Below are 15,922 nucleotides of genomic sequence, written 5' to 3'. Positions count from 1 at the left end.
TTCTTGCCAAACATCTAAGCTGCATGATATCTTTATTAAAAGTTAGAGCTCCTTAACGGTCTTCTGGAGATTCAACATCTACATCAGTTTAACCATTACACACAAAGAAAGCAGCTACACACAACTATAACAGCATTCATTTTTAAAGTGCACATTGTGACTTTCCTATTCAAACCTTTGATGAAACGGGCTGAACAGTTAAAGTACAGTTGTTTGTTTAGCAAAATCTTCAAAAAGCAAATAGATAAAACATCTGTCAACAATACTGCATGCCTACATAAATGCCACATATATTTGTCATGCGAACAAAGAGTATAATGAGTGAGACAACAAGTAAAAACATATTGTTGTACCACAATATGTACAGATGAAACCCATAATCATTCCTCTTTCATTTTTATTTTCAAACATGACCTGCAACAGAAACATCTGATAATGCCAATGAAAGCCAGCAGAGTAAATAACACAACAGTCAGTAAAAACACCATTACATCTACAGAGTGGTAGGAGAACCAGGGCATTCTGTAGGACTCTGTACGCAGGTGAGCAGCACCTTTGTGTCTCATGACAAACTCAATCCAGAAGAGGGCAGTGTCCAGGGGCTCCATTGGCACGTCCCTGTGTAGCCTGGAGAGTCTCTGCATGTTCGTCCTGTAGGATGGCTCATTCAGAACTTCCTGTAAGGCCTGGGAGAATATGTTTCTATCTAGTGTTGCTAAATCCACAACCTTTGCTATACCCTTCAATTTCATTCTAGAAAGATTTTCAGGTTGGTCGAACACCAGAGGAAGGCCTACTATTGGAACACCGTGGTAGATAGCCTCGAAAATCCCATTTGTTCCTCCGTGAGCTACAAACAGTCTTGTCATAGGGTGTCCTAAAAGATCATCCTGAGGCATCCAGTCAACTAGTAAGGTGTTGTTGCCCAGAGTAGCTGGCCTATCTCCTTTGTACCTCCAGATTACCTTCTGAGGCAGATGGGAAAAAGCAGCAGCTATCTCATCAGCTATATCATGTGGAAGTTGTCCAATTAAAGTCCCCAAAGACATGATAATGACTCCATTCACCCCAGAACTCTGAACAAACTCCTCTAGTTCTTGGGGAAGAGGCTTGGCAGGTTTACATTGGAACCCTCCCATATAGATAACATTAGGCATGGTGGGGCGAGGGAACTCAAACACAAAGTCAACTCTCATGAGCCATAAATCAGCAGCTTGAAACAATGAGAAGTAGTCGACCTCAGTACCAAAGTAACGACTAACCAAAGCGGAATAATGAGGTCCCACTGTCTGTCTGTACATATACTGTCTGATAATATAAACAAGGAAGTTACGGACTCTCTGAAAAAAACTCATCTTGTCTGTTAACTCTGCAACAGGAAATGGAACATAAGATAGCGGAGAGGGAGCAATAACAAAATGACCCTCACCACCTATAGTCCATCTAACATTGAAAACAAGGGGCACATTTAAATAGTGCGCCAGCACAACGCCTCCCCCATTTAATGGGTCTGTCAGAACCAAGTCATACTTGGTTTCTCTAATAGACTGCATCAACTGTTTATTCTCTAACATTTTGATTATCATCTCACACACTTTGCGGTGAATTTCAAAAAACCCGTCCTTCAACTCCATTTCCAAACTAAAACGAGTCCAAGCAGACTTTCCCTCTCTCTTTATCTGTATTAGTCTTGATACAAATGAGCGAAAGAATTCCTCATCAGCTCCACCTGGAATATCAATTGTGATTGAACTGTAGTGAGGGGAGGTTTCCTTGATGTACCAGCTGTCTGATGGCCGTACTACTGACACACTGTGACCTCTTGAATGCAGCGCTTCAATAATGATCTTCATGTTGACCCAGTGGCTGCCGTCTTGAGGAAACACCAGGACTTTCCCACCATGGACAGCAGGAATTGAGAGTGTCAACATGGTGACAATGAAGATACCAGGGAGACTCATCTTCAATAGCTGATTCACATAAACCTGCATCAAGTTTACCTGAAATATACAAAAATAAGGTCAAATAAATCTAATAAAATTACGTTTTGACATGAAGAATTAAAACAGGCCTAAGTGTTTTTTCTTTAGGCTACAAATAAGTCCCTACACTGTCCACAATATTGACTGGCCTACTTTAAAGTTTAGACAAGTTATGTCAAAAGGTTGATTATGTAATACAGTATAATCTTTCACTCTGTCGGAGAAATACTTTTTTTTACATGAGAAAAATTTAAAACAGGCTTGATTCTGACGCTTAATATAATTTTTTTCGCTACGAATAAGTCCCTACACTATCCACAATATTGATACTTTAAAGTTTAAACAACTTTTCATAACAAAAGATTGATTACGTAATACAGTATAATCTTTCATTCTGAGAGATAAATGATTATCTTCTCCGATATAAATGTCTCTTGAACGTTGAGAAATTATCAAATTCTGTAGATTTTGCAGAGGTGAAACATATTTCACATCCTAATGTTAGGCTACACGTTAACATTGTATTATTGTAGCTCCGAATCAACAATCTGTCGTGAGTGTGAACCAACAACGTCACGACAGAATCCATACATGCGGACCTAATTTAATTGAAGGCTTACGTACCGGTTTTCATCCAAAGAACAAAGAATTTTAAATGAAAGCTATTTCAGAGCCCGTCTGGCTGTAAATCAGTTCGTAGGTATTTGTAATAATCTCGGAAATCAGAGAGGAAGAGGCGAAATCAGTATAGACTCTAGACATCCGCGTTGGCTCCCACAATTTTCAAATGCTCCTTCTATTTCTGTTTTCAAGCCCGAAGACTTGTCAGTATATAGAATGGATGCGTTCGAGCAGATCGCTTTTATCAAGTCGCTCACCACCTTTCAAAGCTTATTGCATAATGACAGGGCCGGTCGAAGACGTTCTGCAGCCCCCCCCCCATTTTTGTCAGCTAAAAGTTGGAGGAACAGAACATAATAGCAGCCCAAATAATAGGCCTATGCTACAAATTAAATACAATTTTAACACATCTGATGAGTAGGCTATATAATCAGTTCAATGTCAATAACATAGCCTAATGTTTTCAATCTGATTACATCGATAAAATCACCAATGCCCTGGACATTCTGCCACTCTAGGCGAGACAAAAATAATTACATCTTAGACATCCTTATCAATCAAAGCATGGACTTTCAAAAGTTACCTTTCCTACCCAGACAGAGGCTCTACTGACGCAGAAAACTGTAAGCTTCAACTGCTGGCTACTCGTCCGTTATACAATGGCTTGCGAAAGTATTCACCCCCTTTGAAATTTTTCCTATTTTGTTGCCTTACAACCTGGAATAAAAATAGATTTTTGAGGGGGTTCGTATCATTTGAAGATGCAAAATATTTTTTATTGTGAAGCAAACAAGAAATAAGACAAAAAAACTGAGCTTGAGCGTGCATAACTATTCACCCCCCCCCCAAAAGTCAATACTTTGTAGACCCACCTTTTGCAGCAATTACAGCTGCAAGTCTCTTGGGATTTATCTCTGTAAGCTTGGCACATCTAGCCACTGGGATTTTTGCCCATTCTTCAAGGCAAAATTGCTCCAGCTCCTTCAAGTTGGATGGATTCCGTTGGTGTACAGCAACCTTTAAGTCATACCACAGATTCCCAATTGGATTGAGGTCTGGGCTTTGACTAGGCCATTCCAAGACATTTAAATGTTTCCCCTTAAACCATTCAAGTGTTGCTTTAGCAGTATGCTAAGGGTCATTGTCCTGCTGGAAGGTGAACCTCTGTCCCAGTCTTAAATCTCTGGAAGACTGAAACAGGTTTCCCTCAAGAATTTCCCTGTATTTTGCGCCATCCATCATTCATTCAATTCTGACCAGATTCCCAGTCCCTGCTGATGAAAAACATCCCACCAGCATGATGCTTCCACCACCATGTTTCACTGTGGGGATGGGGTTCTTGGGGTGATGAGAGGTGTTGAGTTTGTGCCAGAAATAGCGTTTTCCTTGATTGCCAAAAAGCTCAATTTTAGTCTCATCTGACCAGAGTTCCTTCTTCCATATGTTTGGTGAGTCTACAATATGCTTATTTTTTTAATTAAGCAATGGCTTTTTTTCTGGCCACTCTTCCATAAAGCCCAGCTCTGTGGAGTGTACGGCTTAAAGTGGTCCTATCGACAGATACTCCAATCTCCGCTGTGGATCTTTGCACCTCCTTCAGGGTTATCTTTGGTCTCTTTGTTGCCTCTCTGATTAATGCCCTCCTTGCCTGGTCCCTGAGTTTTGGTGGGCAGCCCTCTCTTGGCAGGTTTGTTGTGGTGCCATATTCTTTCCATTTGTTTTATAATGGATTTAATGGTGCTTTGTGGGATGTTCAAAGTTTCTGATCTTTTTTTATAACCCAACCCTGATCTGTACTTCTCCACAACTTTTTCCCTGACCTGTTTGGAGAGCTCCTTGGTCTTCATGGTGCCGCTTGCTTGGTGGTGCCACTTGCTTAGTGGTGTTGCAGACTCTGGGGCCATTCAGAACAGGTGTATATACACTGAGATAATGTGACAGATCATGTGACACTTTGATTCCACACAGGTGGACTTTATTTAACCTGTTAGGGACAGACGTTCTGCTAGCGGAACGCCTCACCAATATCCAATGGTAGAGCGTGGCGCGAAATACAAATACCTTAAAAATGCTATAAAGTCAATTTCTCAAACATATGACTATTTTATGCATATTCTAGTTTCTGGGCAGGAGTAGTAACCAGATTAAATCGGGTACGTTTTTTATCCGGCCGTGAAAATACTACCTCCTATCCCAAAAAGGTTAACTAATTATGTGACTTTGGAAGGTAATTGGTTGCACCAGATCTTGTTAGGGGCTTCATAGCAAAGGGGGTGAATACTATGCACGCACCACTTTTCCGTTTTTTATTTTTTAGAATTGTTTGAAACAAGTTATTTTTTCCATTTCACTTCACCAATTGAAACTATTTTGTGTATGTCCATTACATTAAATCCAAATAAAATTCTGTTTAATTTACAGGTTGTAATGCAACAAAATAGGAAAAACGCCAAGGGGGATGAATACTTTTGCAAGGGACTGTATAACCCAACAACATAAGTTCTTCCCTAAAAGCTGCCTGGGTTTAAACAAACATCTTCTCTTTTCAGAAAGAGAAAATCTCAATTAATAAAGACAGAATAGCAAAGTCAAAAAAAAATGTATCTCCTCGAATATTATAGGCTGCAGTTTAGCTTCAGATTGTCATAGAGAGGACTCAATATATCCCGATATGCATCGGAGTCACATCTTTAGAGCTTGTTTCTACCATAAGGCATCACCGGTTTAAGCATTGTTATAGAACGCTTGATATAATTTGGATACGTTTTATGTATTTATTTCAAAATATAAAGCAAACAATAGATATCATTTTCATTAACAAAGGGTATGTGATACCCTCACTCAATTCGAGCCCTGGTCTTAGTCAAACACACCAAGCCCTTCCCAGACATTCCCAGGTATTTAATCAGTGCATGCGACAGTATTTTAGTATTTGGCTATACCGACATCTATGGATTTGATAATTGTGTCTGTGAAACAGGTAGGATTACCACTTATTTATTGGAAGATGAAGAAATAAGCTCCAATTATATTTAACCCCTGCATCGGAGAGTTACAATGTTGCTATCACTATGCAACCTACTACCTATAGTAGGAAAACGAGTTTCTTATTAATAATATCCCACCTGCTATCACAAATGGCACGACCCCATAATTGTTACAATTACAACAATAAAAATAACACTTTTATATAACGTATTTGACATATATTTTAATATTTCTGTAGGACTGTAAAACAGAGAAAGATCATTTGAGCTTTGGAAACAACTGCTGTCATAAATGCATGGCGGGCCTCGTTGCAGTGCAAAATAAGCTTTATGTCAATGACCAGGCCTTAACGGATTTCGTTTAGTTACATATTGAATTTGATTGTCCATCATCAGTTTCAAACATTTATTTATCCAGCTAGAGTGGCCTCTTTCCTCTGCTGTGGTGCTGCATTGCAGCCAGTGATGTTTTCTCTCCGAAGCTGTCCATGGTCCTGGAATCTAATCATCTGAGTTTGCTTGGACACCTGCCTGATCTCCAGAACCTTCCACCTCTGGAAACTATCTAGGTGGTCATGCGACTTCTCATACGAGTTGAGTAGGTGGCACAGATTGTTCCAGTCCCTGCTTCCATCCTTGACCAGCGCAGATGTGCACTCGTGTGAGAAAAGTTTGCAGCAAAAACAGAAGGCTGCATCGTTTTGCTTGGAATAGATACGCCTTGGTCTCGGCACTCTCTCCCCATTCGCCATCCTTCTATTGTAGTGGGCCACCGAAAACTTTCGTTGCCCCTCATCTCTTGGGAAATTCCCCTCCTTATCCTGATGTGGCCCAGCCTGCACTAGCATATCCCGTAAAGATCCATTCCTATATTTTGTCCACTAACCGGGATCTTTTATGTTTTTGGTCTGGGAGTCGGATTTAGCAGCAGCACCACCACTGTCATCCGGGACGGGGAGCGACGAATCTGAGTCTGGGTCCAAGATAAAAGGGTCTTCGCCGGCATTGTTTGGAGGTGTGGCTAGGCCTGGTGCGACCAGGTGTTCTTGTCCAGCCAGAGAGCTTTCGTCATCGGTGGAAGTGCATGGCTCGGACTCCTCCGGTTTGCCCTCTTCGCTGCTAGAATCAGCGAACGGGGGCTCGTAGTTCTCGGCGAATGAATAGCCTCTCCTTCTAGGCTTGTCATTCTCCTCCCCGCCTGATGGACATTTCTGCACGCTGATACATTTCACCATCGAATTTCTTTGGATGTTTCTCCTTTCTCATAGTTTTTTAATATTTTCATCCTGATAGTTTGTGTCTCTTAGACATGGAAACAAATTGTTTCAAATCTCTATAGATTACTTTTAGCTAAAATGATATCCACTAGTAGTAGCTAGCTAATATTAATCTTCTTCTTCAAACACGAACATGAAAAAAATACAATAATTTAATTGGCAGATTAATTTGTAATTATGTTTCACAGATGGATATTCCCATATAAACACACACGTCACCATAGCTACTCTGTATTTTCACCCTGTGAAATACTCTTCATGAGGAGTCTGGGGTACCTTCCCAACGGGTCTCGTAGCCCGTGAACAAGCTATACCCCTTCGTGATAACTCTCAGTTCGGGACACAAAACCTTGCGAAAAACCGTCTTCAGCCCCATAGTCCACTCCTAAAGTCTGGTCTGTGTATTCTCCACCTTCGGCTACGGTATAGAGTTTCACTCTACGGGCCGGGTAATCAAACTGATACCCCCAGTGCTGTCCATTAGACATCATCACTTGATCTTTCAGTGCAGTTGCGGGCGGTATTTGGGTTCTATACACACATAGAAACCGCTTTTTTGGCGCATCGTATATTGCTTCTTTATACTGGGCCTTCTCTCTATGTTTCAGCCGCTGTCCTGCTTCCGTTGTTAAGGTCATCACTGCTTTACCAAAATCCATGTTTATTTTTAAAATCTTATTTAGTGTTCTGGGTGTGTCTGTGTCTTATAAGTCGTCTGGCTCCAACACCTTCCCCCACCCCCCGGACATTCCTACTTTATAAACAACAACCCTAAGAGCAATAAAATAGGTGGGGTGTGGGGCCATCCTCTTTGAAATGTTCAAACGAGGTCCCTTCACATCAATCATCTTGACAACTTCAAAGGCATAGATGCAATATAGATATAAATTAACACACACTCTAACACGTGACAGAACAGGTGACACCTTCCCGCCAGGATGCCCTGACCGGGTGCCCTTATTTGGGCATGTACGCCCCAGCCGGACATAGGGTCATAAATCATGATTTTGACTGATGCCGTCTACTTTATTCTCTCTCACACACATCACCATAGCTACCAGGATAGTGGGAGTGAACTTCGGGAGAAGCGGGAATGGGGTGGGGGCGGGAACTGCAGCAACGCTATGAGCTGGTGGCTGGGATGCCGCGGGCGGTGTAGTAATCGATCAGGGGCGCCGGAGGACCGCAGCCAATTGTCAAAATTCCGCCCCAATTTCAAGTGCCGCCATAGGCGGCGGGCTAATCTTTCCTAATGGGAGGGCCGACCCTGTATAATGGGGATAGAAATTGTCTGACTTGAGCCTACATGTCAACTGCATGAACTTCACATAAATCATGTGATCAAAGGTCATGCATTTTTACTGCAAGTTTCTGCAGTGGCTCTTCACCAACTTCATCCTGCAGCCATCGCCTCCATTGTGGGAGGCTCTATTGTCAACCAATCATTAGGGTGTTTTTGTTTGATCCACGCAAACGAAATAATGATATTTGAGGCTCCCTTGCACTCTCTAAATTGATTGTATGCCTATAACGTACACATGTGATTTCAGTTTGTGACTGTGGTATGCGGGTTGGAGACATTTTATTTCGACATTATAAAGGAAAACGATTATAAAGGCAACTCTGCCATGTTGATCTGAGCCTTCTACACAATGCCTTGATTACACCTTTAGCCTGTTAGGGACAGACGTTCCGTTAGCGGAGCGCCTCACCAATATCCAATGGTATAGAGTGGCGCGAATTACAAATACCTCAAAAATGCAAAAACTTCAATTTTTCAAACATATGACTATTTTACACCATTTTAAAGACAAGACTCTCCTTTATCTAACCACATTGTCTGATTTCAAAAAGGCTTTACAACGAAAGCAAAACATTAGATTATGTCAGGAGAGTACCCAGCCTGAAAAAATCACACACCCATTTTTCAAGCTAGCATATATGTCACAAAAACCAAAACCACAGCTAAATGCAGCACTAACCTTTGATGATCTTCATCAGATGACACTCCTAGGACATTATGTTATACAATACATGCATGTTTTGTTCAATCAAGTTCATATTTATATAAAAAAACAGCTTTTTACATTAGCATGTTTTGTTCAGAACTAGCATACCCACCAAAAACTTCCGGTGAATTTACTAAATTACTCACGATAAACGTTGACAAAAAACATAACAATTATTTTAAGAATTATAGATACAGAACTCCTTTATGCAATCGCGGTGTCCGATTTTAACCTGACGCCTGTCTTTGACTTGACAAAACATTACACACAACTCTTGTAAATGTACTGTCCTAACATACTCTAAATTTATGCTATTTACGCAAGCGTCCCACCCGTGGTGCACTCCATCAACAGCAGGTGCATTTCAAGAGCGGCAAATTTGAATCCAAATAAATGTCAAAATTCAAATTTTTCAAACATACAACTATTTTACACCCTTTGAAAGATAAACATCTCCTTAATCTAACCACGTTTTACGATTTCAAAAAGGTTTTACGGCGAAAGCATAAATTTAGAGTATGTTAGGACAGTACATTTACAAGAGTTGTGTGTAATGTTGTGCCAATTCAAAGACAGGCGTCACCAAAACCATAAAATCAGCTAAAATTATGCACTAACCTTTTACAATCTCCAACAGATGACACTTCTAGGACATTGTGTTAGACAATGCATGCATTTTTAGTTCTATCAAGTTCATATTTATATCCAAAAACAGCGTTTTACTGTGGCGTTGATGTTCAGGAAATCGTTTCCCTCCAATAACCGGCATTCAAGTCAGCACCACAAATTAAATAATTAAAATTAGAAAACATTGGTAAAATATTATATTGTCATTTAAAGAATTATAGATTTACATCTCTTGAACGCAATCAACTTGCCAGATTTAAAAATAACCTTACTGGGAAATCACACTTTGCAATAATCTGAGCACTGCGCCCAGAAAAATACGCGTTGCGATACAGACTAGCCGCCATGTTGGGGAGATCTAAAATCGAAAATACTATGTAAATAATCCATTACCTTTGATTCTCTTCATCAGATGTCACTTCCAGGTATCACAGGTCCATAACGAATGTAGTTTTGTTCAAAAAAGCTCATAATTTATGTCCAAAAATCTCCGTCTTGTTAGCACATGATCTAAGCCCGCCGGACTTCACTTCATGAACGAGGGGAAAAAATATATTTACGTTCGTTCAAACATGTCAAACGTTGTATAGCATAAATCATTAGGGCCTTTTTAACCAGAACATGAATAATATTCAAGGTGGACGAATGCATTCTCTTTTATAACGTATTGGAACGAGGGTACCCAACATGAACTCGCGCGCCAGGTGTCTAATGGGCCATCATCGTTCCATGGCTCTTGTTCGGTCAGATCTCCCTCCAGAAGACTCAAAACACTTTGTAAAGGCTGGTGACATCTAGTGGAAGCAATAGGAAGTGCCAAAATATTCCTCAGCCCCTGTGTTTTTCAATGGCATAGGTTTAAAGGTAATACAACACATCAGGTATCCACTTCCTGTCAGAAAATGTCTCAGGGTTTTGCCTGCCAAATGAGTTCTGTTATACTCACAGACACCATTCAAACAGTTTTAGAAACTTTAGGGTGTTTTCTATCCATATATAATAAGTATATGCATATTCTAGTTACTGGGTAGGATTAGTAACCAGATTAAATCGGGTACATTTTTTTATCCAGCCGTGCAAATACTGCCCCCTAGCCCCAACAGGTTATTAAGGGATTGTGTTGGGGATGGGACTCCCAATTGAAGGCAGGTGTGTTGAGTTCCCTTTGATTGGGAGTCCTATATAGAAGGGTGTGTTTTTCTTTGGGATTGTGGGTAGTTGTTTGTGTGCACTGCGTTTGTTTTAGCCTGCCACACTGTTGCCGTTGTGAGTATTGTTTTTTTGGTTTTCCAGTGGATACTTTACTTGTTTTTATCAATAAACATGAATATCCACATTCCCGCTGCGCCTTGGTCCATTCCTAACGACGGTTGTTACACCACTGTGACGTTACAGAGTATTTTGTGTAGATTGTTGACAAAAAATAGCAATTAAATCAATTTCAATCCCCCTTTGTAACACAATAAAATGGGAAGAAATCCAAGTGGTATGTAACAGGCGTCGTAAGGAGTGGACCAAAATGCAGCGGGTATATTGATCATCTTCTTATTTATTGAAGGAAAAAACACTTAAACAAAACAAACGACGAAAACAGTCCCGTAAGGTGCACATACTACACAGGAAACAACCACCCACAAACAAAAGTGAAAATGAACACACTTAAAAATGGCCTCAAATTAGAGACAACGACAACCAGCTGCCTCTAATTGGAGGTCATTGAAAAACACAACATAGAATTAGAAAACTAGAATAAACATAGAAATAGAAAATATAGAACATAAATCAAAACCCCGAAACACACAAAACAAACACCCCCTGCCACGCCCTGACCAAACTACAATGACAGTTAACCCCTTTACTGGTCAGGACGTGACAGTACCCCCCCCAAAGGTGCAGACCCCGAATGCACCTCAAACACAAAAACCCCACAAAAATAACCCCAAACTTAAAGGGAGGGAAGGGAGGGTGGCCACCATCAACGACAGCTTCCGTGCTACACCCCCCCATCCTCCGACTACGGAGGTGGCTCTGGCTCCGGGCTTAGTCTCCATTCTAACCTGCCCACCCCCGCTGAAGGCTCAGGGCTGTAGACCACTGCTGAAGGCTCTGGGCTGAGGTGCGTCACTGGACACCTCGGGCCGAGGTGCGTCGCTGGAGACCTCGGGACGAGGTGCGTCGCTGGAGTCCTCGGGCCGAGGAGCGTCGTTGGAGACTCCGGACTGTGGGCCGTCTCTGCAGGCTCCGGACCGTGGGCCGTCTCTGCAGGCTCCGGACCGTGGGCCGTCTCTGCATGCTGCGGACCGTGGGCCGTCTCTGCAGGCTCCGGACTGTGGGCCGTCTCTGCACGCTCCGGACCGTGGGCCGTCTCTGCAGGCTCAGGACTGTGGGCCGTCTCTGCAGGCTCCGGACTGTGGGCCGTCTCTGCAGGCTCCGGACTGTGGGCCGTCTCTGCCGGTTCCGGACTGTGGGCTGTCTCTGTCGGTTCCGGACTGTAGGACATCGCCGGAAGCACTGGATGGGGAACTGTCGCCGAAAGTTCTGGACGGGGAACTGTCGCCGGAAGCTCTGGACGGGGAACTGTCGCCGGAAGCTCTGGACTGGGACTGTGCACTGAAAGCCTGATGCGTGGGGCTGGCTTAGGAGGCGCCAGACTAGTAACCCACACGACAGGGCTAGTGCGAGGAGCAGGAACAGGACGTACTGGACTGGGCAGGTGCACTAGAGGCCTGGTGCGTGGGGCTGGCTTTGGAGGCGCCAGAACAGTAACACGCACCACAGGGCTAGTGCGAGGAGCAGGAACATGATACACTGGGTCTTGAAAACGCACTGGAGGTCTGGAGCGCACAGCCTGCACAACCCGTCCTGGCTGAGTAGTCAGGGTATGGACGGGCAGAGTGCTGGCACAGGGCGAACTGGGCCTAGGAGATGCACTGGTGGCCAGATGTGCTGCGCCGGCGCACTTCTCCCTGGCTGTATGCTCACTCTAGCAAGGCATTTGCGGGGGGCTGGTATTGATTTTTTGGGGGGGCTGCCTCCTTATATCCTCCTGAAATGGAGGATATAATGCCTCATACCTCCGTCGTTCTGCCTTAGCTGACAACCAGCTGCCTCTAATTGGAGGTCATTGAAAAACACAACATAGAATTAGAAAACTAGAATAAACATAGAAATAGAAAATATAGAACATTAATCAAAACCCCCGAAACACACAAAACAAACACCCCCTGCCACGCCCTGACCAAACTACAATGACAATTAACCCCTTTTACTGGTCAGGACGTGACAGTATGAATACTTTTACAAGGCGCTGTATACAGTGACTTCGGAAAGTATTCACACCCCTTGACTTTTTCCAAATTTTGTTACTTTACATCAGGGGCGGGCAATTCCAGTCCTCGAGGGCCTCATTGGTGTCACAGTTTTGCCCCAGCTCCAGCCAACACACCTGACTCCAATAAAATCACCTAATCATGATCTTCAGTTTAGAATGCAATTTGATTAATCAGCTGTGTTTGCTAGGGATGGAGAAAAAGTGTGACACCAATCAGGCTCTCGAGGACTGGAGTTGCCCACCCCTGCTTTACAGCCTTATTCTAAAATGGATGTCACGTCCTGACCATAGAAAGCTATTATTTTCTATGGTAGAGTAGGTCAGGGCGTGACAGGTTTGAAAAAAATCTAGTTTAGATTTTCTATGTTGTTATGTTCTAGTTTTTGTATTTCTATGTTGGGCTTTTTTGGGATGCTCTCCAACTAGAGGCAGCTGGTCATCATTGTTTCTAATTAGAGATCATACTTAAATAGTTGTTTTTCCCACCTGGGAGATTGTTTTTGAGTTAGTGTATGTTTCACCTCTTCGTCACAGTTTGTTGTTTTTGTTCTTTAGGTTATTTTGTATGTATTGCATAGTTTCACAGTTTAATAAAGAAAATGTGGAACGATACACACGCTGCACTTTGGTCCGCTCCTTCATCATACGACAACCGTGACAATGGATTAAATAAAAGAAATCCTCAACAAGCTACACAAAGTACCCCATAATGACTAAGTGAAAACAGTTTTTTAGAAATGTTTGCTAACTTATTAACAATAAAAAACATAAAATAACTTATTCACATAAGTATTCATACCCTTTGCTGTGAGACTCAAAATTGAGCTCAGGTGCATCCTATTTCCATGAATCATCCTTGAGATGTTTCTACAACTTTGAGTCCACCTGTGGTAAATTCAATTGATTGGACATGATTTGGAAGACACACACCTGTCTACATAAGGTCCCACATTTGACAGTGCATGTCAGAGCAAAAACCAAGTCATGAGGTCGAAGGAATTGTCTGTAAAGCTCCGAGACAGGATTGTGTCACGGCACAGATCTGGGGAAGGATACCAAACATTTATTACAGCATTGAAGGTTCCCAAGAACACAGTGGCCTCCATCATTCTTAAATGGATGAAGTTTAGAACCACCAAGACACTTCCTAGAGCTGGCCGCCCGGCCAAAGTGAGCAATCGGGGAAGAAGGGCCTTGGTCATGGAGGTGACCAAGAACCCGATGGTCGCTCTGACAGAGCTCTAGAGTTCCTCTGTGGAGATGGGAGATACAACAAATTGGAATTCGTAACATGTCATACGCTTGCAAACTTGTAAAATATTGGACAAATTCGTAACATATCATCCGAATTGTAATTCGTAACATATCATACGAAATAGATGATGGACATCCACAAATGAATGCATGCCATACAAAACGTAACATATCATACTAAATGGACTGTCTCGGATTTATGTACAGAATAATACAAAATGCTCTGAGACCAGGTTGCAGCCTGGGAAATCACAGAACTAGTGCAACATCACTGGAACATTGTTAATGTGGAAATCAACCCGTCTGCCTAGGATGACTAAAATTATCCTGAATGAATAATGATGAGTAAGAAAGTTACACAGGGTCAAAGATCATACCTCAAGACATGCTAACCTCTCACCATTGCCAATAACAGTGGAGATCAGCATGTCTTAAGGGTATGATCTTGCATAAAGTATGTTACGTTGAACTGGGTGAATAGAATGTGAGTTAGTCATCCAATATGCTGTAATAGAAATAAAGCCATGCACGTCAACAAAGAAATGTAGCTCCCTAATCTTAAACTGCATCACTGATTGCAAATATAGATCTAACTCATGTTTAATTCTACCCCACATGATAGGGAGAATTGTATAAATTGGAACCTTGCCATTTAGATAACATTATGCATGGTGGGAGGGAGCTTAAACACAAAGTCATCTCTCATGAGCCATAGATCAGCCCCCTGTAATAACGCATAGAAGTCCAAACCTGGTTGGAAAAACTCATCACAAACAGCCTGGTAATGTGGCTGGAGAGTCAACCTGTCCTAAACAGTAAATAGCAAATAGAAAAGCATATTTTTTACTCTCTCTGTGAAAGTCATTTTGTCTGAGTGCCCTGATAAAGTTATTGAAATGTACGACATTGATGATGGCGCAAAAGTTAAATGTCCCTCTCCACTGGTTATCCACCATACATTGTAGACTCAATTATTTGACAGACCTTGTAACCCTGAACAGAAAATCTCTTAATGAGAGTGAGAGTTCAATAAACTCATCTGAGTGAATCAATGTTTCTGTGTTTGTGGACTTTCACCTACATGTTGTTTTTAAACTCTCATAAGAATGTTACATATAAACTACATGTTCACTCATTCTCCAATCGAATGTGTTCCCGGATATAAATACTTAGGCATTTGGATTTGTATGGATTTGACATTAAAAGAACAAGTAGATGAGCTGGTTAGGAAGCTAAGATTTAAAGTTGTCTTTTTCTACAGAAACAGATGGTGTCTTTCTCTAAGCAGTAAGAAGCAGATTATTCAGTCAACCTTTTGATCTGTTTTTGATTATGGTGATATTATTTATCAAAGTGCAGCTGCTACTACTCTTAAACCTTAGGATGCCATCTACCATAGTGCACTTGGTTTTGTTACAGGTGACTGTTTTGATATTCATCACTGTATCCTGTATCACAAGGTTGGCTGAACGTTGCTAAAGACCCGTAGATCTCTACATTCCTCCCTTTATGTTTACAAGGCCCTACTTCATAAACTTGCCATCTAACTTTGCTGTTGAAGTATACACACCTGAGTTGCCTAACCCGTTCACAGGATTGGTTAACTGTTGAGGTTCCTAGGGTCTCCAAAGCTAGGCAAATCTGCTTTTAGTTTTAATGCACCAGATTGAATGCACCATTTGCAAATGTATAACGTTTAATACAGAGATTGTTCCTCTCTCTATATCAATTACTTTCTTTATGATTGGCTTTACAAATTCCTCATCCATAGCATCACGGACAGGTATTGTAATAGAACTGTAGTAGCACGACTCTTGTTTGATGTACCAACTTT

The 15,922-nt window shown here is 41.9% G+C and overlaps 1 protein-coding gene across 1 annotated transcript; it reads right to left on the bottom strand.

Annotated features, from left to right (window-relative positions):
- On the bottom strand, window positions 1-2,850 carry LOC106562130 (UDP-glucuronosyltransferase 2A1-like). The gene is made up of 2 exons (XM_045689106.1): window positions 2,607-2,850; window positions 1-1,999 (listed from the first exon to the last, which is right to left on the bottom strand). The coding sequence occupies exons 1-2, from the start codon at window positions 2,614-2,616 to the stop codon at window positions 381-383; spliced, it is 1,629 nt and encodes a 542-aa protein (XP_045545062.1). The 5' UTR covers window positions 2,617-2,850; the 3' UTR covers window positions 1-380.
- Between the last annotated feature and the right edge of the window lie 13,072 nt (window positions 2,851-15,922).

This window comes from Salmo salar, chromosome ssa11, assembly GCF_905237065.1.
Source record: "Salmo salar chromosome ssa11, Ssal_v3.1, whole genome shotgun sequence".
Taxonomy (NCBI): Eukaryota; Metazoa; Chordata; class Actinopteri; order Salmoniformes; family Salmonidae; genus Salmo; species Salmo salar.
The sequence above is the reverse complement of the archived record's forward strand: the minus strand, read 5'-3'. Positions and strand labels throughout refer to the sequence as shown.